This window comes from Curcuma longa, unplaced genomic scaffold (genome assembly GCF_044706935.1).
Source record: "Curcuma longa cultivar G26 ecotype Majalengka, Jawa Barat unplaced genomic scaffold, ITB_CL_G26_1.1 utg8573_np1212_1322966_RagTag, whole genome shotgun sequence".
Classification (NCBI taxonomy): Eukaryota; Viridiplantae; Streptophyta; class Magnoliopsida; order Zingiberales; family Zingiberaceae; genus Curcuma; species Curcuma longa.
The window spans coordinates 785613-804788 of record NW_027435604.1 but is presented as its reverse complement, the minus strand read 5'-3'; the positions used below and the strand labels follow the sequence as shown (position 1 = coordinate 804788).

The 19176-nt window shown below is 38.3% G+C and overlaps 4 protein-coding genes across 5 annotated transcripts; 2 read left to right on the top strand and 2 right to left on the bottom strand.

The window, feature by feature from the left end:
* The first annotated feature begins 150 nt into the window (after positions 1–150).
* On the top strand, positions 151–4534 carry LOC141820922 (cryptochrome DASH, chloroplastic/mitochondrial). The gene is made up of 13 exons (XM_074708287.1): positions 151–568; positions 665–804; positions 999–1214; positions 1312–1455; positions 1750–1824; positions 2087–2203; positions 2291–2337; positions 2470–2546; positions 2955–3030; positions 3138–3207; positions 3708–3831; positions 4079–4128; positions 4278–4534. Exons 1-13 carry the CDS (start codon positions 151–153, stop codon positions 4449–4451), a joined length of 1728 nt encoding a protein of 575 aa, XP_074564388.1. The 3' UTR covers positions 4452–4534.
* A 453-nt stretch (positions 4535–4987) lies between these two features.
* LOC141820892 (uncharacterized) lies at positions 4988–9084 on the bottom strand. The gene is made up of 5 exons (XM_074708249.1): positions 8976–9084; positions 8171–8355; positions 6023–6235; positions 5731–5867; positions 4988–5358 (listed from the first exon to the last, which is right to left on the bottom strand). The coding sequence occupies exons 1-5, from the start codon at positions 9057–9059 to the stop codon at positions 5159–5161; spliced, it is 819 nt and encodes a 272-aa protein (XP_074564350.1). The 5' UTR covers positions 9060–9084; the 3' UTR covers positions 4988–5158.
* A 961-nt stretch (positions 9085–10045) lies between these two features.
* On the top strand, positions 10046–13876 carry LOC141820915 (putative membrane protein At1g16860). The gene is made up of 5 exons (XM_074708278.1): positions 10046–10162; positions 11789–12723; positions 12803–12958; positions 13131–13342; positions 13537–13876. The coding sequence occupies exons 2-5, from the start codon at positions 11851–11853 to the stop codon at positions 13727–13729; spliced, it is 1434 nt and encodes a 477-aa protein (XP_074564379.1). The 5' UTR covers positions 10046–10162; positions 11789–11850; the 3' UTR covers positions 13730–13876.
* A 327-nt stretch (positions 13877–14203) lies between these two features.
* On the bottom strand, positions 14204–18620 carry LOC141820938 (ubiquitin-conjugating enzyme E2 22-like). Of its 2 annotated transcripts, none has more exons than XM_074708302.1 (7): positions 18577–18620; positions 16881–16979; positions 16653–16797; positions 16493–16570; positions 16251–16363; positions 16002–16105; positions 14204–14678 (listed from the first exon to the last, which is right to left on the bottom strand). In XM_074708302.1, the coding sequence occupies exons 2-7, from the start codon at positions 16881–16883 to the stop codon at positions 14366–14368; spliced, it is 756 nt and encodes a 251-aa protein (XP_074564403.1). In that variant the 5' UTR covers positions 16884–16979; positions 18577–18620; the 3' UTR covers positions 14204–14365. The 2 variants fall into 2 exon arrangements, with proteins under 2 accessions (XP_074564403.1, XP_074564405.1); XM_074708304.1 differs by having other exon boundaries at positions 16881–17042; positions 18577–18611.
* Between the last annotated feature and the right edge of the window lie 556 nt (positions 18621–19176).

Below are 19176 nucleotides of genomic sequence, written 5' to 3'. Positions count from 1 at the left end.
CCAGTCTCCACAATAGGGGCCTTCCAATTGGTTCGTATTTCGCCACGTAAAGGCCTCCAGATCGTCCGACGTGGCGCGACGACAACGCTTCCCTCTCCGGCCGCCTGTCTCTTTCGGTTCTCCCAATCCCTCTACGTTCGAAGAGTCATCATGGCTTTTCCCCTCCGCTGCTCTTCCTACTCTCAATCCTTCTTCTTCTCCTCCTCCTCCTCCAAGATCCGACGACCTTTCCCCTCCAACCCCGCCCCGATCCCTCCCCTCTGCGATCTCCGCCCCGCCATGAGCTCCACCGCGACCCCTTCTCCTCCCCGCGCCGCGTCGGTCCCCGGACTGGCGGCCGACGAGGTCGCCGCGGCCGCCGAGGCGGCCTTCGCGCGTCACTCGTCCCCTGATCTGAAACGCAGCGGCCGCGGCGTCGCCCTAATGTGGTTCAGGAACGACCTCCGATTGCTGGATAATGAGGCCCTGGTGCGGGCGTGGGCGGCGTCGGAGTGCCTCCTTCCTGTTTACTGTCTGGATCCTCGCCACTTTGGAAGCACCCATTACTTCGGTTTCCCCAAGACTGGAGGTAAGATCAATTTAGCATACTGGTCCTAAGAATTCTATTTTTTTTCCTTAAAATAAAAGTAATTTGCTCGATCGTTCTATTTCGCCCTTTTGGCAGCAATCCGAGCACAGTTCGTGATCGAATGCTTGGAGGATCTGAAGAAGAATATGATGAAGCGAGGGTTAAATCTTCTTGTGCAGTATGGGAAGCCTGAGAGTATACTTCCCCAAATTGTGAAAACTTTTAGTGCCCATACAGTAAGAACTCTTTGATGAAGCTTTTTATCAGGCTGTGTAGTATGAGCATAATCTTGATTATAATCTTAGCATCATTATGTTAGATGTGTTTGATGGACAAATTATACCTTGATGCTTAGGCTCAACTCTGATTCAGTAAATACTTAAATGTCTTTCCTTAAACTGATAGGGGTGCTTGCTGATTCTATGTTCAGGTTTATGCTCAAAAAGAAACATGTAGTGAGGAGCTTCTTGTCGAAAGGCTTGTTCGCAAAGGTCTGCAAGAGGTGGTTCTACCTCAAGGTGGATCTTCAAACCAAAGGGCTGTCAGTCCAAAACTAGAGCTAGTATGGGGATCTACCATGTACCACATTGATGATCTTCCATTCACCGCGAACGACTTGCCAGATGTTTATACACAATTCCGAAAAGTAACTTCATCAGTTCCATATATTTACAGTTCCTAAGTTTCAGTATCAAGGAATTTTACCGAAAGCTGCAACTCTTTAGTAACACATTGTTTCGCAGGCTGTTGAATCAAAGTCTACAGTTAGGAGTTGTTTCAAGTTGCCACCATCACTTGGGCCACCTCCAGAAGATAGTTTGTCGGATCAAATAGGTGGATGGGGAACTATTCCAACTCTTCAACAGCTTGGATTGAAGGAGATAAAGGCATGTGAAAAATTTCATTCTATGTCAATCATTCACTGTTGCCCCCTTAACCAATTGATGGATTTTCATGATGAATGTATGATTTGATATGTTGATATATCTTATGCCAAATTATGGAATGGCCATTGAAACCTTCTACTGAATTCCCAATGCTAGCTATATCGATATTCAATCTCTCATCTTCCAGTACTTCAGGTTATTCTTATGGCCGTGCGATAATTTACTCCTAGTTAGGGTGTGATACTGGACCAATATCAATTACTAAGTGACATTCTCTTTCTGCCTAAAGTGCAGTGTGAACAAGGTATGCGTTTTCATGGAGGCGAAAATGCAGCTCTAGGAAGAATTTTTGAGTACTTCTGGAAAAAGGCATGCTACTAACTGATTCTTTTTGTTTTCTAAGAACAATCTTGGAGTTTTGGCACTTTTTCCTATTTTATATCTTTTATGCTTGGATGAATGTGTTGAAGTTAGTTACATCTGTCTTTTGCGATTATATTTACATAGGTCATGATGAACTTAGATGTAAAATATAAAGAAGTTTTCCGAAAGTTAAAGCATCACTTAGACTAATCATAGAACTTCTCCCCATAATGTGGGTAAGATTATTATGTTATTTCCTATGATACAGGATCAGTTAAAGGTTTACAAAGAAACGAGGAATGGAATGTTGGGGCCAGACTACTCGACAAAGTTCTCACCTTGGCTTGCTTCAGGAAGTATTTCTCCACGATACATACACGAGGAGGTGAAAAGTCTCTCCATCTAATTTGATTGAAGCTACTGATACTGGTTTATTCTCCAAACTTGAATCTACTACTGCTGTTTCGATTAGGTGAGGAGATACGAGAAGCAGAGACTAGCAAATGAGTCAACATACTGGTAGGTTGTTGTTTATAACTCTATTCTTTTACCAGATCAACTAGAGGCAAATTGAAGTTTTAATCCAGCATTATGACAATCTTAAAAGTGATTACAACAGTATTTGGACTAACCAGATGATTACAATTTCAGGGTTCTATTTGAATTAATATGGAGGGACTACTTCAGGTTTCTATCCATAAAATATGGGAATTCCATTTTTCATCTTGGTATATAAGTATCTAAATTTTCATGTTACCGAACTTTTGTGCTTTTACTATATCGATTTGTACATGTTTGAATTCTAGTTTTTCTGAATTTCTGGGTACCAATTTTTGTATGATTTTCATTGAACTTGTACATGTTTCCTCTAGTGTAGTCTACTTCAAGTAGTGTTTCCTATTGGTACATTATATATATGGACACTATCCTAAATTTGAATGTGTAAACTATTAAGTACAAATGTTCTATATTTTGTGACGCTTCAAGTATATTGAACTCTTACGAAACAAAGAACGACATGAAGTTACTTGTTTCGTAACAAAAAGGAGAAACTAGATTTGCAAACTTCCTGATTCATTTTATTCCTTGCCACTGGTGCTGGCACCTAAATGCACTATCTTTCTTTAATGGCTCAGGGGGTCCAAGAAATGTGGTGTCGAATTGGAGCAAAGACAAGTTGATGTTTGAATCATGGCGAGATGGTTGCACTGGGTACTTACTATATTTCAGCATTAGTTTCCTTGTGTTTTTGTTTTTCGGTTTTGATTCTTTTGAACGACATAAGTTAACCAATGATACATCACATTGTCTTTCGATAGCTATCCTCTTATTGATGCCAACATGAAAGAGCTATCCACAACCGGTTTCATGTCAAACCGCGGTCGCCAGGTAGTCCTCTTGTGATGTTGTCATGATCATCTTTTTTTTGTTTTATCCAAAAAAGTACCAAAAATTCAAAGAATGATAATGAAGCAAGACACTTAAGCTAACTTCCCTCACTAACTTCACACAAACCAACTTTTCTTCTACAAATATAACTAATCTAACATCACTTAAGATTATCTTTTAGGATGAATTTCACATATTATGCCATAAATTATGGTGAGATTGGTAGTTTTAACTTAAGCATATAAATTATAAACTATATTAGATTAATGGATAATATAAAGTTAAATTATCAAGGTAATAGATTAGTTATAGCTATGTTATATACATATATAAATATTGAGATTTGTTGTGTTTCCATGTCCTCGTCCTGAAAATAGATGTATTTGAGTCCATGCGAGATAATCGAAGTTTAATGAAAAAAAAAAAAAATGAGATAATGCAATTAGACATGGCAACACAAATTGCAGTCCTTGTAGGAATACTGAAACTGTCTTTTGCAGATTGTCTGCTCATTTCTTGTTAGAGATATGGGCATCGATTGGCGCATGGGAGCCGAGTGGTTCGAGTCCTGCTTGCTGGATTATGATCCAGCTTCGAACTATGGTAACTGGACCTATGGAGCTGGTAAGTGCAAATATTTCCAAGTTTTTCGAGCTAAACACAGTCGCTTAAATCTCCTCATATCATTTCAAACCAGTCTATTGTATGGTACAGCTATGAGCCCTTCACCCTTTAAATTCAATCCCTAGACTAAATAAGCTTCAACACTATGATTCGAGTGCTATCTTCATTGCATTTCACTCAGCTCATTTTCTACAAACTATTGATTAACTCTCGCATTATAAATCAACAATTGTGCTTGGTTGTGCAGGTGTTGGTAATGACCCAAGGGAAGATCGGTATTTTAGTATCCCAAAGCAAGTAAGTATCTCCGAGTGAGGTTTTACATACGATATAGTCATATTTATCGAACCCATTCTTTACAGATCTCACTAACATGATCCATGTCAAGTATTTTTCTTATTGTCTCCAAGAAACCCGAACTTAGCACCTCCATTTTTCTCTTGCAGGCGAAGGCTTATGATCCGGAAGGTGAGTATGTCGCTTATTGGTTGCCCGAACTACAAAAACTCCCCAAGGAAAGAAGAAACTTTCCGGGGCAGTCATACATTAAGCAAATTGTACCTCTTAAATTTGACAACACGACTCGGGGAAATACTAATGTTAGAAGAGGTAGAAGATAGAATAGTTGATGTAAACAAAAAGCCATTCTCCTTTAGTTGTGGAATTTGATTGTATAGCAAGTTTACAAGTAATTTTATTAATATGTCAATTTGTATAGTTTTTTACATGAATAACACAGTCTGATATATGATTAACACGATTTAACCTAAGGATTCACATCTAAGTCTTGTTATTAATCTCATAACTATAGAAAACAATCAATCTGATTGTTTGGTGGTTGGTCGTTTCTAAAACATATAAGCCAGGAATGAAGTTATATATGACCTGAACAACAAAAGCATAAAGATATGATGAAAACTTACTGAAAAAGGAAATGCATGCCAATAAAATTTAACTGACTCTTTCACAAAGAAATAAAATAACATTTTTAAAATTTTAATAAATTATAAAAATTAACAACTTAAACAATTTTAAATGTAATTAAATTTTTAACTGCGTTATTCTTTTCAATTGTAGAGAATTTGACTCTGTTAAGTGAGAATGTAAAGCAGTTGTGAAGCAAAATACCTTTTCAGACAAATCAAACAGTTATTGATTTATTTTTGAAACCAATATATTTTCTTATTTGCATTACTATATCAGAAATGCACAACAAATTCTATCTTTTACTCCCCAACTTAAATATTACATGACTGGAATCCATTTAAGATAAACAAACATATAGGGGGAAAAAAGCATGGTTAAAAAACCTCGAGTTTAATGAAATTCAGTCGTTGTTGGGATGGTAACCTGGAAGAAGAGATGCCAAGAACCCGATGACGAACATCTGAATCTCTTTCACCACTTGCCAAAAATTATTTCTGGGTTGTTCAGGCTGTTGACGATTCTGATTCGCATCAACATGTTCCTGGTTTTGAAGAGGTTGGTCATGATTCAGATCGTTGATATCATTATTTTCAGCTGCACCTGATAGAAAAGCATATCATTTGAGTTCAATTTTGTTTCTCAATGAAATAGTGTTTTCAGCATTGAGATGCACTTCATGATTCCAATAATGTCGTTATACTTGTTTAAACTAAAACCCAACAAGACCTTTCTCTGGTCAACTTTCCGAGATCCATCTATAGCTTGGGAAAGAAAACAAGAACACACCTAAAACTAATTAAAATTATTTCAATAAACTGAATCAGCGTCTTAGTGAAAAATATGTTATGCTCAAAATCGAAATGAACTGGGAACCTGCGTTTATTTAACTTGGTCATTTGGAATTCCTTGACACTATTGTTATTGCTTGTGAAATGAAGAAAACAAATATAAAGAAAACGATCGTGAAAATACCTAGTGGTTGAGGATTGTGCTGGCCATCATGACCAATAGGAGGAACATTCAACTGCTGGGGAGGAGCATGCGGCCGAGGTGGGGCTGCTGCTTGCTGAAGCCATCGCATGAAAGGTGTAAGTGCTCCAGTTTGATACCTACAAAATTGACATGGCACAAGAAATAAGGCTTTGGCAAAAACAATTCGCCATGGAAAAATAGAAGTGTCCACAAAATTCTACATATTTATGAGTTCCAGAATCTAGATAAGAGGACAAACAATGAAGTATTAAAGTGAAAGAATTTTACTTACAGGTACACGAACAATGCAAAGAAAATAAGAAGCAGAAGCTTCTGCGGTGATCCATCTTGGCTAAAAAGAAAAACCATAGCTGCTAACTTGATGATTAGACCCAAGTCAAGCTGAAATGCAAATTGAACTCTTCTGACATGTGGTCTTTGAGGTCCATGTTGCTGCCTCACTTCCTGCCCTTGCTCACTAGTAGTTCCTCCAGAACTTGGCCTCCTGAAAGGTGCAAATAAGATGCCAGAAATGAATGCAAAAGGTTGAGGTTTCATTTGAAGAACTCATCTGTTTTGCTGTACACATTTACTGACAAGCATAGCTCAATGTATTAGCTGATCTGTTGTGGTAAACACCAACTTCTGGCCAATTTCTCAATCTTATAGATGTACTGTAGATATTAATTAGGTCAATTTAATTGAACTGTTGTTGCACTTTCTGATCATGGTGTTGTTATCATTAGCTATAGTGGCATATTGCATTGTATTGATGGGTTTGAATGGACAGTATTGGGGTGGCTGTAGCACTTCTTTTGCATGGATTACCGTGTCAATTAGTAATGCATGGCAGAGATTTCTCATTCCACTCCCGCACCAAGAGACAAAATAACATAAGCACGGGAATCTCCTTGTAATCCATCCTCCATGCGACGAGGTACCTAAAGCCCTTCTTGACAACATTGGCACCATAATGTCCTCATGGCCCATCCTCCATGCAACACGGTACCTAAATCCCTTCTTCATTGCAACGACACCAAGATAGTGATTCCCTCAAAGTTTTGCATCACAATTCTTCCTCCATGCAGTATCTGAAATCCTATTTCTGCTTTCAGATTGATTGGCTGGGGCAATGCTAGGGAGATATCAAAGCTTCATCTGTGTCATGAGATGCTTTCTCCAGCGTCAACAATGGGTCTTAGTAAGCTTCCTCCTTCCCTTTTTCTTCTTGTCTCCTCTTCTTCTTTCTTCTTCCCTCCTCATTGGAGCGAACAACACCATATTGCCAACATGACTATAACAGAACGAAAAAGTCTCCTTCCGGCTGGGGATCGAACCCTCAGCTAAACAATAGTTTAAACCTTAATTTGTTGTGAATAAGAATATATAGAGTCACTGTTGTGGTAGAACTATGTTGATGAATAGGATGCATTGGGCCTGTATTGTGGTGTTACTGTACTGTTAATCCACATGCATATCATCAGTGCTGCAATAGCCCCATGTTGCTGATAAGATAACATGCATAACATGAGAGTTGTGGTAGCACTTTTAGGGATGGGTGATACACATGCATTGATTGCATTCACACCATATTTGTTTCATTCCTAATAAACCTTCCTTGTTGATTGCATTTTCTTTTGCCCCCAAATCTACTGAGACAAGAGAAGAGGCATTCAACTGTGGGATATGAGTGATTACAGATATGGTGTCACTCCAGTAGTGATTCCGTGTAACTCTGAAACTACCCTACAGTAAATTTTGGCATCATTCTATTATCGTGCTAAAAGGCTGCGATGGATCTTATACAGACTTTATATATTGTTTATGTCTGTTATATTAGTTGTATATAATATTGACATTGTTGTTTTTACATGAGTGCATGCATATGTGATTCTTATCCTTCCCAAATTAATTGTTGTAAATGTGTATAAGAACGTGCCATGAGCCTTATATGACATTTACGCTATGTAGTCCATTAGGTCAGTATAGTTTCATGCTGAAAGAATATGAAATAAATGAATAAATTACTAGTAGGTGGAAAACACTGAAAAATGCACACGTTTGGATTTCATCTCTAACATTAGGCTATTATCTATTTTAAGATGCAGAGTAATAATGACATGAGGAACAACCTCAACTTCTAAGAGAAAGATTTTCAAGAAGAAAAAAGGACTTCACATGTCAGCTACCATTCCGTCAAAGACAATTATTACCGCAAAAATAGTTAGATAATGAAGATCCAGCTAACTCAAACAATATCCATACTATTTAACTTTCAATTTAAGTTCATAGGAATATACCTGTTTCTTTGGTTTTATTTCCAACAAACAGAGCAGAAAGAAGGTTAATAAACTGGAAAAAGTTGCATTAACTGACTTGCAAATTGCTAATTTGAAGAAAAACTAAAACCCAAGGTAGCAGACAGGGAAAGGAACCTTACGTGGGTATGTTATACTTCATTGGTATTAGAGTTGTACGAGAAAATCCAGAGATTGGACTCATAGATGGAAAACACTGAATTGCATAAACGCCTGCACCAAGCTCATTGTACTCTGGATTCAAAATAGGAACCATTCCAGGTGATACGAGTGCATACGGCATCTTCAAGCCAGAAATATCTAGTGTCTACGTAGCCAAAATATATGAGGTTAATAAGCAACACGAGATAAACAACTAGATTCTTCAAGGAAAAAATATCATTTTTCTTGCTTTGTAATGCAATTAGAACGTCCAAGAAAATGCAAAATTAGAATATCTTTGGCAACAATCGTGGAGTTCGAAAGACCATGCAGAGTAATTGGCTATGCCAAAGCAAAATGTGAATGCTAGACATGTCCCAAAAACAAGAGCAAACAATCCTCGTCGAAACATGGCACTCTATCTGCTATCTGATCAATTCATGGTTCCCTCTGTCAATTCCAAATGAACTACGACGCCCACACTAACACAATACAAAAGACGCGGCACGGCTAAGCTTGCAGTATTTCAAATGCCCGTTTACACCCGAGTTAACTTTCCGTCAGGCCACCCTAGCTAATTCAGACCAAAGACTCTCAAATTCCGATACCTATCGACCGAAACCATCGATCCAAAATTGAAGAAACGAAATCTATGATCCAATTACGACAACGACAATCAGAGCTTGATCCTCAAATCGATATGGGGAAACCCTAACTCCAATAAAACCATTCCGAACTATCAAATCGAGGACGCGGAATCGCAGGGAAGCCAGAGATCGCACGCACCTGTGGTTTAGGGGAACCAAAATCATCTGCGTTTGGCGTTTCCAGCTGGGGATCGGAGGGAGCGATCTTTCCTTCTTCCGCCATTGCCAAAGAAGACGAACCCCAAGGGAAACAGACGACGAGAGAGAGAGAGAAAAGCAGAGAGTTTTACTTTTACCATGAAGCGGACCGAAGTGGACACGTCACGTATTGATCCTGTCCGTCCACGTATCGTATCACGGTGAATGGTGGGGCATTCCTGTTGCCGACGTGGATATCGGCATAAACCGGCGGTTAACCCGGTCAAAATCGAGTCAAAATGCGGTTTTCATATCCAATGAACCGGATATCCAATGAACCGGATCAATTTGACTGTATTTGTAAGAATTTTTTTTCAAATGGAGAACGCAATCAAAGGATACTGTGCAAGCCTATGCACTATGCCTTCTTCTCCTTTATTTATTATAAAATAATAATAATAATTATTATTATTATTATATAAAGAAAAGGCCATGGTTAATATGTCATTGTCAAGTAGGCATTGAGATCTCTATCACGTGTAGTAACATTAAAGCAATCCCAAACTTGTTCATTGAGGAAATAATAATTAGAAGTCTTCAAACTTTAATATAGAAATATTTTGGACCAAATTAAACATTTGTGAAAAATGTGGAGTTAAATTAATTGCTTGCTTAAGGAAGAACTAATCGATAGAGGTGAGTGTCGGCACTCACCTAACTCAATGGAGTGATGGCCAAGTCTCGATTTAACTTGAACTCGAAGGAAAATAAAATAAATTATTAGGTTTTTTTGTAATGAAATGTGGGGCCAAATCTTGATGAGTGATTTAGGTGGCTCACCAAAGGCCACGTGGAACACTTTGCTCCATTTAATGATTACACACTCCAAGTTTCTTTTTTCAATTTGCACACAAAATTTTTGAGGAAAATTGGGGAGGTTTTCTGAAAAAAAGCTAAATTTTGAGATCATTTTAGAATAAAAGAGAGATTTTTTTTTTTTTTTTGAACGACGGCAGGTGAAGCCGTGAAGGGTTCGAGATCGTGATCTCAAGTTCTCAACGTACACATTCTTCTTCCAAGGTTTTGCTGGCAGCTATAAAGATACTCTAACGATCATCCACTTCCAGCTCAATGCGCCTCTTGCTTGAGTACGGTTTTGATCTCGCGGATCTTGGTCGGCCTCTGGAGGTATTTGGGGATCCGTTGCTTCCTCTTTTGCTTGCTGCCTCGAATCCTTTACGGTGATCTGCGCCTTTTGAACATTGTGGATTAAACTTTCGCTTTGCTGTTTGATTTTATCTTTGAGCTGATTGGAAGCTAAAAAGTTTGTGTTTTGGAGAGGTTATTGGCATCTAAAGTTTGAAATTAAAAAAAAAATCTTCTTAAAGCCATTATATTTTCTCGATTGAAATGAAATGTGTGTTTGTTTTATCAATCTGTGGAGTTTGGAGTTGGGAAATTAAACAGTGTTACATTGATTCTCTTGTTTGGATTTACTGATTCTGTCCACAGGTAGTAAAAGTAAAGTTTTTTTAAAGTGAGAAATTGTTCTATTGTCTATTGCTTAAGTTTTCCTCCATATCTTTTGGTTTTGGCAATGCTTGTCAGATATCAGTAATGAAACTGTGAATCGCCTTTGATTTGGTATTTCGGATGTACGTATTTGGGGATATTTTGCTGTCTTGATCTATTCAGTGTGAAGATTTGTGGTGTTTTCATGTGAGAATTTGTAGTTTAATCTCTATTTTGATTTCTCTTGTTCAAATTTCTCTCATGTGTAAAAAAGGACTTATCGCCTCACAGTAATAGTAGATTATGATTATAGAGGCTTAAGATCCGAAGTTTCCATGTGAGAATTTGTAGTTTGATCTATGTTTATGTACCTTCATGAAATGAGAGCTTGTGATTATAGTGTTTGTTTATCTTTCACTTAGCTCTAGTAGATTAACATTGGGATGATAGAATGTATTTTGTCTATGCTATTGACATTGCCTCACAGTGATGGTTTGCATCAAGATCTCAATCTATGAACACATCATTCCTGTAGAGCTTTTGACCATCAGTTTGTCTACATGATTTCAGTCTGTACTCACGAATAAGCTCCACTTTATGTGTGATACTAATCTTATTGGGTGTTTACCATAGTCCTGCAAGCCGACATGCCTATAGATTGCAAATGCAGTATTGATGTGCATCTTATACTTGACTTGCTACAAGAATTGGCTGCTGATATTGTTGAATAGAGGCCAACAGCTAAATCGGTTTCTGTTTTTCGCTCCCTTGGTTGGCGGCATGTATACTTCCTTTTCCTCTTGAACACTTTGTTCCACTAGATAGTTTACTGCCTGTTTCATACCCCATTATTAGGAATCTCCTTATTACTCTAATGTTTACAAGGGAGCAAATTTGAACATCTAGAACTACCTGCAACTTGAAGTTTGAGATGCATTTGAGTCATCCAATTTACTACTCTACCAAAATGCTTAAATCATATATTCTTGAATGTTTAAGATGCAAGCTAGCACAAAAATTCCTTTTAAGCCGGAATAAAATCTGAATTCAGAAAAGGAGAGAGAGAGAGAGAGACTTCAAAATCAGTAGAAAAAAATTCTGACTTGGGAGTCTTTTTGGATGCTACTCGACAATTGGAGTTTCTTGTTTAAAGTGCAAATTTGTTGTCACAATTAAAGCTGATATGCATATTAGTTTTATTTGCTTTATCGCATATTCTCAGTTTGTTATAGAGTATGCTAAACATGTGCATTCACTCATGATTCAGTTGCTATGGATCTATGATGTAGTTCATTGTTCCAGCACAGGTTATGTGAACCATAGTAGAAGATAGAAGATCTGTTGGAGCTATTATCAGAAGTATAATGGGCTCAAGATTCCCGTCGCATCAGCTCAGCAATGGCTTGTATGTTTCAGGCAGGCCTGAGCAGCCAAAGGAGAAGCCTTCGACAATGAGCTCGGTTGTCATGCCATACACTGGTGGAGATATAAAGAAATCTGGTGAGCTTGGCAAAATGTTTGATCTTCACACAGAGAAATCGAGAAAATCTGGACCTCTCACCAGTGCTTCATTCAGAGGCGCATCTCCTCACTCAGGACCTGTCATGCCTAATGCCTCTGGTCGAACCGGCTATTCGGGTTCTCTCTCTTCCACAATTCCTGGTTCTGGTTCTTCGGTAAACAGACAGGTTTCTAACTCTGGACCCCTTAAACATGGGGATTCAGTTAAGAAGACATCTGGTCCACAATCTGTTGTAAACACAACGGCTCGCCAGAATTCTGGCCCCCTCCTACCAGTGCTACCGACAACGGGTTTGATCACATCTGGGCCAATTAATTCTGGACCACTTAACTCAATTGGTGCTACTCGTAAAGTATCTGGTCCACTTGACTCGACTGGATCAATGAAGCTGCATGCAAACAGCATTGCTCGCAATCAGGCTGTCACTAATCTTAGTCAGGATGCTGATTATCTATTCAAAGGGAGTTTACCAAAGCCAATTTTGTGGTCTGTTGTTTTGCTGTTTGCAATGGGGTTTATTGCAGGTGGTTTCATTCTCGGCGCTGTTCACAATGCTGTTCTTCTTATTGTTGTTGTGGTTTCTTCTGGAGCAGTCGCCGCATTTTTCATTTGGAATAAGTTCTATGGAAAGAGAGCAGTCATTCAATTTATTGCCCAATTCCCTGATGCTGAGCTGCAAAGTGCAAAAGATGGGCAATATGTTAAGGTCACTGGGGTATGTAATTGTTGCCGAATTAGTTAGCTTTCTAAACAATTGTTCTACCATAGTCAATAAACTTTAAAGCTTCTTTCAGGTTGTAACATGTGGTAATCTTCCCCTTGAATCATCATACCGTAAAGTTCCTCGATGTGTCTATACATCTACTTCTCTATATGAGTACAGGGATTGGGACTCCAAAGCTGCCAATCCCAAGCATTTACGCTTTACTTGGGGACTAAGATCAATGGAGGTATACTAAGATTCAACAGCTTCCTTTACACAACTTCTCTCTTCACTTTGATTCACTCTAGAATACCTTTCCTTCCTTTAATTCTCATGTCATTCACCTCAATCTTTGATATTAGTCACCATTTTATGGATTGCATTGTGTGTGACCTTTTAGCCATTACTCTTTTTTGCAGAGGCATGTGGTTGACTTCTACATCTCAGACTTCCAATCGGGCTTACGAGCATTAGTCAAAGCTGGCTATGGTGCTCAAGTGACCCCGTACGTGGACGAATCTGTTGTCATCGACATAAACACAAAAAACAAGGACTTGGCTCCTGATTTTCTCAAGTGGTTGCGCAAGAGGAACCTTTCGAGTGATGATCGCGAAATGCAGCTGAAGGAAGGGTAGCTAGCAACTCCTTGCATACTCATATTGTTGTCCCTTTATATAACGATTATGCATGAACCTAGTGAGGTATATATAATTCAAGAAGCAAGACACCATAAGCACCATAGTGGAGAACTTATATGAAGCATGATACTAAGCAAAACATCATTCTCTTCGACAACTTAGTACTATTTCACCTTTTTCTTTGCAGCTACATAAAAGAAGGCAGCACTGTTAGCGTCATGGGGATCGTCCGAAGGAACGATAACGTCTTAACGATAGTGCCCCCTTCAGAGCCCTTTCCCATTGGATACCAATGGTCCAAGTGCATTCTTCCAGCAAATCTCGAAGGATTAATATTGAGATGCGAGGACTCTTCAAAAGTAGATGCCATACCAGTGTAGAGCACATAATTAGCCGCCTGTTGTTAAAAATTCTCTTTTTTGGACTTCAAAGTTCATGAATCTATTGCCATTAGCAATGCTCGAGATCAAGTGATCATACAAAGTTGTTGAGACTTCAATTTCTTTGACATTTGGGTGAGTATTATATCAGTGCAAAGTTTAGTTTGAATATAGTTTCTGAAAATTTATGAATCTTGACCTGTGCACAACTCTATCTCATTAAGTTCATCGAGCTGTACTCCTCCCGTCAGGGGAACTCGACAAGCTTTGCCCCTGCCTGAAGAGATGACGATGAGACCGGATGTTTTAGTTATGCTAATGGTCAATATTACCACTGAGATAACTTTGCATAGAATTTGAATTCTTCCACAAGTAGACCTCTAACAAAAAATATACAGTGGAATTTGAAATCGTAAATACTCGACAAAGCCTTATCGGTTGTACGAGTAGGTATACCGATATAGTTCGTTAGATGAATATACTTTAAACCAGAAGAGTTGCCAGCATACATAGAGCAATGAATGAACAAGCTACAATGAATGGAATTAAGATGTACATTGTTGTTAACTTGTCCTCTCCACTACGGTTCACGTTATTACTTCTACTCGGTACAAGAACCACCAAAAGTTAATAGACCTAGAGTCTTTTCAAGCTCTTCTTCCTTGCATCGATCTTTTTCTTATCGACCTGAGCCGCTTTGGCTGCACGTACTCCTTCCTTCTTTGGGATTGCTGGTGGTCCGACAATTGGCTCGGTTATGGAGATGGCACTTGCGTTCTGGTCTTGTGACAGAAGCTTGGAAGATGTACCTAGTGGTGTGGGTGGCTGGAGCTCTTTACCAGTAGATTCGTTGCTTCTATGGTCCACATTTAAGGCCGTGGTCGACTCACAGATCGCCCCAGTTTTAACTCTTGGCTTAGGTTTAAGCGCATGTATTCCGGTATATAACCTGCATAAGGGCATTGTGAAACAGACAGATTCAATTGGCATAATGTTTTGGCATGTGTCAAAAGAAATAGCAACATAACATGCTCGGTATGATGGAATTAGAGGAAACAAATCACCATTCCATGTTGGGTTCCAATCCTGTGTTTGAAAGCCCCTACTCGAGGTAAAATGGACCGTTAAGAGGATAAAATGAGCTACCATTCTAGGTTCATAATGTGTGGCGCTAGTCATGTGTTGATAGGATACTTAACTTTGATCCTGATCTCGCAACACATGGATGGATTACATAAATTAATTAATTTTTTTTCGACACAGGTAAATTTTGAACCTCTGACCTCTACCATTTTAACATATGATCCATTGCACTCATTTCATAGAACTTGTCTTTAATGTCTGATCAGGGTTGCTTTCCATTCTACTTATGAGATCTTCCAATAACTCTCTCGACAAAGTAGACCTGAGATTACTGCTCCTTTGTCGGATCCCTATCGTGTGGATCTTAGAAAAATGCTCAAACTGCAGAGATATCAGTCATGGCCGAAGCCCAAAATTCGAGAAAAATTGAGTGCCATGGATCAATTGTTAAGTGGTGTACCCTACACCCCCACATGGAAGTGGCTAACAATATAAATATATATAAATTGATCTTTTTCCTAACAACACAAGATTTTCAGAGAAATATAATAAAACAGGACAAAAGGAACTAAGATTCTTTAGAAGTTTGAGCTTCTTTTAAAATAAAACCAAATTTCCTCTTTTAATTTTGTTTGATTCGACATAAAACTATTCTCTATTAATTAATTGTTAAAAATTTGAGAACAACAGACTATCTCTGACAGAAATGGCCAGGTAATCAACTCTTAACAGTACTATATAGCAGGATAAAAGGAACTAAAATCGTTTGGAAGTTTGAGCTTCTTTTAAAATAAACCAAATCTAACTTCTTTTAATTTGGTTTGATTTCAAATAATACTATTCTCTACTAATTAATTGTTAAAATTTGAGGACCACTGATTATCCCTGACACCAAAACATTAGTATGCTTAAATCCTTTCACCATGTGTTAGATGGTAATGTTGGAACTTGAAAAGACTTTGTTCCTTAAAACTAATTGAATGTTTATTCTACTAATGAAACTAAACACAAGGATGGAATTGATCATTTTTCTTGCTATTCCATGTCTATCTGTATCCTCATTGTATCACACAGCATTCTAAGTTCATTCTCGCATCATACTGGATATAATCTCATACTATCATAATCCTGTGTTTGATTCACTCACAAGTAAAATGCTAATGGGGGTAGGTAGAATGAAGAAGCTGACCTGGCATGCCTAGCATACTCATCATAGTTTTCCAGCAGCATTTTACCGGCATGTTCATTTAGTGCAGATTCTGGGAATGGCTCTATGAGCAGACATCTGACAACCTATTGATCGCAACAATGGTCCACATTAGGCGCATGAAAAAACAAATGACTTGTAGCATCTCCTAATTCTAGCAAGAGAAAAAATAATCATGTCATCGAAGCAATTTGCAGAACAAGGAGGTGGATCAGCAACACTTGAACTTACGATCAATACATGTCTTAATCCAAGGCTCGGATTCCAGTCCTTTTTGAGTGTGTTGACACATATTTCACCGTTTGCAGAAATATTTGGGTGAAATATTTTGGTCAGAAAGTAGCCTGCAAATAAGGGACGAATTTAATGGATGAAAATTATACCTAATCATTGCCATAGCATTTTCAGGAGTTATCTATAACAGCAGGGACATTCTTTACCATATACTAAAATTACTTTACAGTAAAGGGCACCTTTAGGAGGAGATTGCGGGAAGTCATGAGACAATAGAAGCTTCATGCGGAATACACCATTCTCATATGGAGTTCCAGCTGCAGGATTCACACATACAGAGTGGTCAACTGGTAGTTTCCAGGTTAAAAAGTAAAACTATGTTTTTCTAACGTCACACACCGGGACCCTCGATATCAGCATATATAGTAGAAAAGTCATCATCATTAACAACCACTTTAATCCCTTCAGGAGGTGTTTCATCCAAATTCTTCAATTCCTTGACTAACTGCCTAATAACATTTGGAGGGAGATTCTCGTTGGTTGCCTGTAATAACGACTGAAGAGATGAGCACCAGAGTTAAAGTTAATTGGTGGTTATTGAATTTAAAACTTCTAATTCATGCTTGCCATTGTGGAGACACGGCCACAAACGAATCGCCTTGTGATTGTGAAAACAATCTGTCAATCAGGCTGCTGTATGCAATTAATGCTTGGGAATAGTTCAAACTTCAAAGACCAAAGGAACTATCAGTAACAGCTCTTGCATTTTGAAGAGTTTGTAAGAGTTAACTAGATATCAAATGTGGAATGATTAATTCCAAAGTATCAGCATCATACAGCAAAGACAGCGCATTAGCTAACTAAAAATAATAATAATCAGTTTGAGAGTACAATATATCCAAGAATCCAAGGAGTTCACTTTAATGATGAGATAAATTTATGAGAAGTAAAATTGAAGTTCCATCACTGAGTCCCATTATAAAAAATTCCTTTCGGTAGCATTTTAGAGGCCATCAAACAAGCTATTAAGGCTTGTAATTCTAAAATATTGACAAGCTGCAATGATTCAATCAAATCCTCTTTGAAAGACAGATTGAAACTTGAACAAAATACAAGTATAGCAAAATCTGATGTGCGCTATGCCCAACATCAGAATAGAATGAACCAAAGAAGTAAAACATGTATGCTTGGCAATGCAATTGAATGAAAGATGTTACTCATCCAAATCGCAACATTGATCTTGTTCTCATATAAACTACTCATCTAAATCACAGCATTTAAAATAATTTGCTTCACTTCTTTTTTGATGTCCATTCTAGCAAACTTCTTAAACTCACCACTATTATATCTCAGGCAGAAGGAAGAGTGCCATGATAGTGCTTATGTGGTTCTTGTTCCATCGATCTATACATAAAACTCCAATGAATTACCTAAATCTATTGTTCATCAAATGACTAGCTACAGGAGTCACTTCCCCTCGACATTCTAATGCTTGTTTCTTGTGAAATCCCATTCCTCGCTTCTATGTGAATTACTCTTGAGTTAGATACCAATGAGATCACCACCTTGGGCACCACTCTTAGCTTACTGATTTAATCACACAAGGGATATTCTAGTAGAGCTGAAAAAGATAGCGATTGAGAATCACTTCCTACGCTAGTTTATGCCTATTAATTAAAACATAGTCCATTTTTCACAAATCGGCAACAATAGTGAAGGCCATAGTAAACCTGTGGACACTAAATCATTTACTGAATCAGCCTGGTCATCCACCAATCCTAGGTTGAATATTAATTCCAACACTTGTAGGTACCACCTAACATTCAAGCCCCCAGAGTCACAAAGCTATTCAGCGTAGCTCATAACCTAATCTACAAAACTCCCAAATCAGTCTATTTCTATCTCCTCAAAACGAAACCCAATTAAACACCCAACCAATCCAATAGTCAACATAGAACACCATTTCACAAGCCAACCCATCATTCTATACGCGATCTAGATTTCCCTAAATACTAGGGAAGCACAAATCCCAAGAAGCCCAAAACATGGAAGCATGGAAGACGAAACAAACAAGCAAACAAAAGCCGTTCCCACCACGAAACCCAAACTTGATACATAGATTGAGATCGTCAATTACAGGATACCCAGAGAAAAAATAAATCTAATTTTGGACAAAACATCGCAAATGTTAACAAAATCAGAAATCATCCAAATTTGCCAATGAGACGAAGGACCAAGAAATCCCTAACAAGATAGATGGATCATCCGACACATCACAGCGGCGCGAATAAAATCGGCAGAGGGAGAGAGGGGGCGCGCCTACCTCCAGACGATCGATACGAAGGCGGCTTGAGATCTCGCAGATGGATTGGAGATCGAGATCAAATCCAGACGGTGGCTATAAGGGAATCCGCGCAATTATAATGACTGTTTTACCCTTTGTATGTAAGTGTTCAAATACGGATTTAGAAGCCTTTTTGACATTGTTGCCCTTCCACTATGCCGGTAAACTACTCACAGCAGGCAGGTTCCGGTGGTAATTTGGAAGAAAGTAAGCGTGATTTCTGACTCATGGACCGCTGTCGTGTTCTGCCTTTGAACCGGAAACCGGTCCACCCAAGTAAACCGCCTCGCTGCCTTGGCCTCGGACCGAATCTAGCCGTTGTTGTCGCCCGTTGGACGCCAGTTTGATTTATAGCTGTAACTAATTTATTTTATTCAATCAAATAAAAGAATAAAATAAAAGAAATACTATTTAGAAATACATAATTAAAAATTAAATTTTGTGTATATTACATTGGACAAAGATAAAAGGACCCCATGATTTTTAAAATCATCACGATTAAGTCTCGATTTTTTCTCAAAAAAAATTATCTCAATTGTAATTCTCCAACTATCCTTCTATACTATTTTTATTATTATT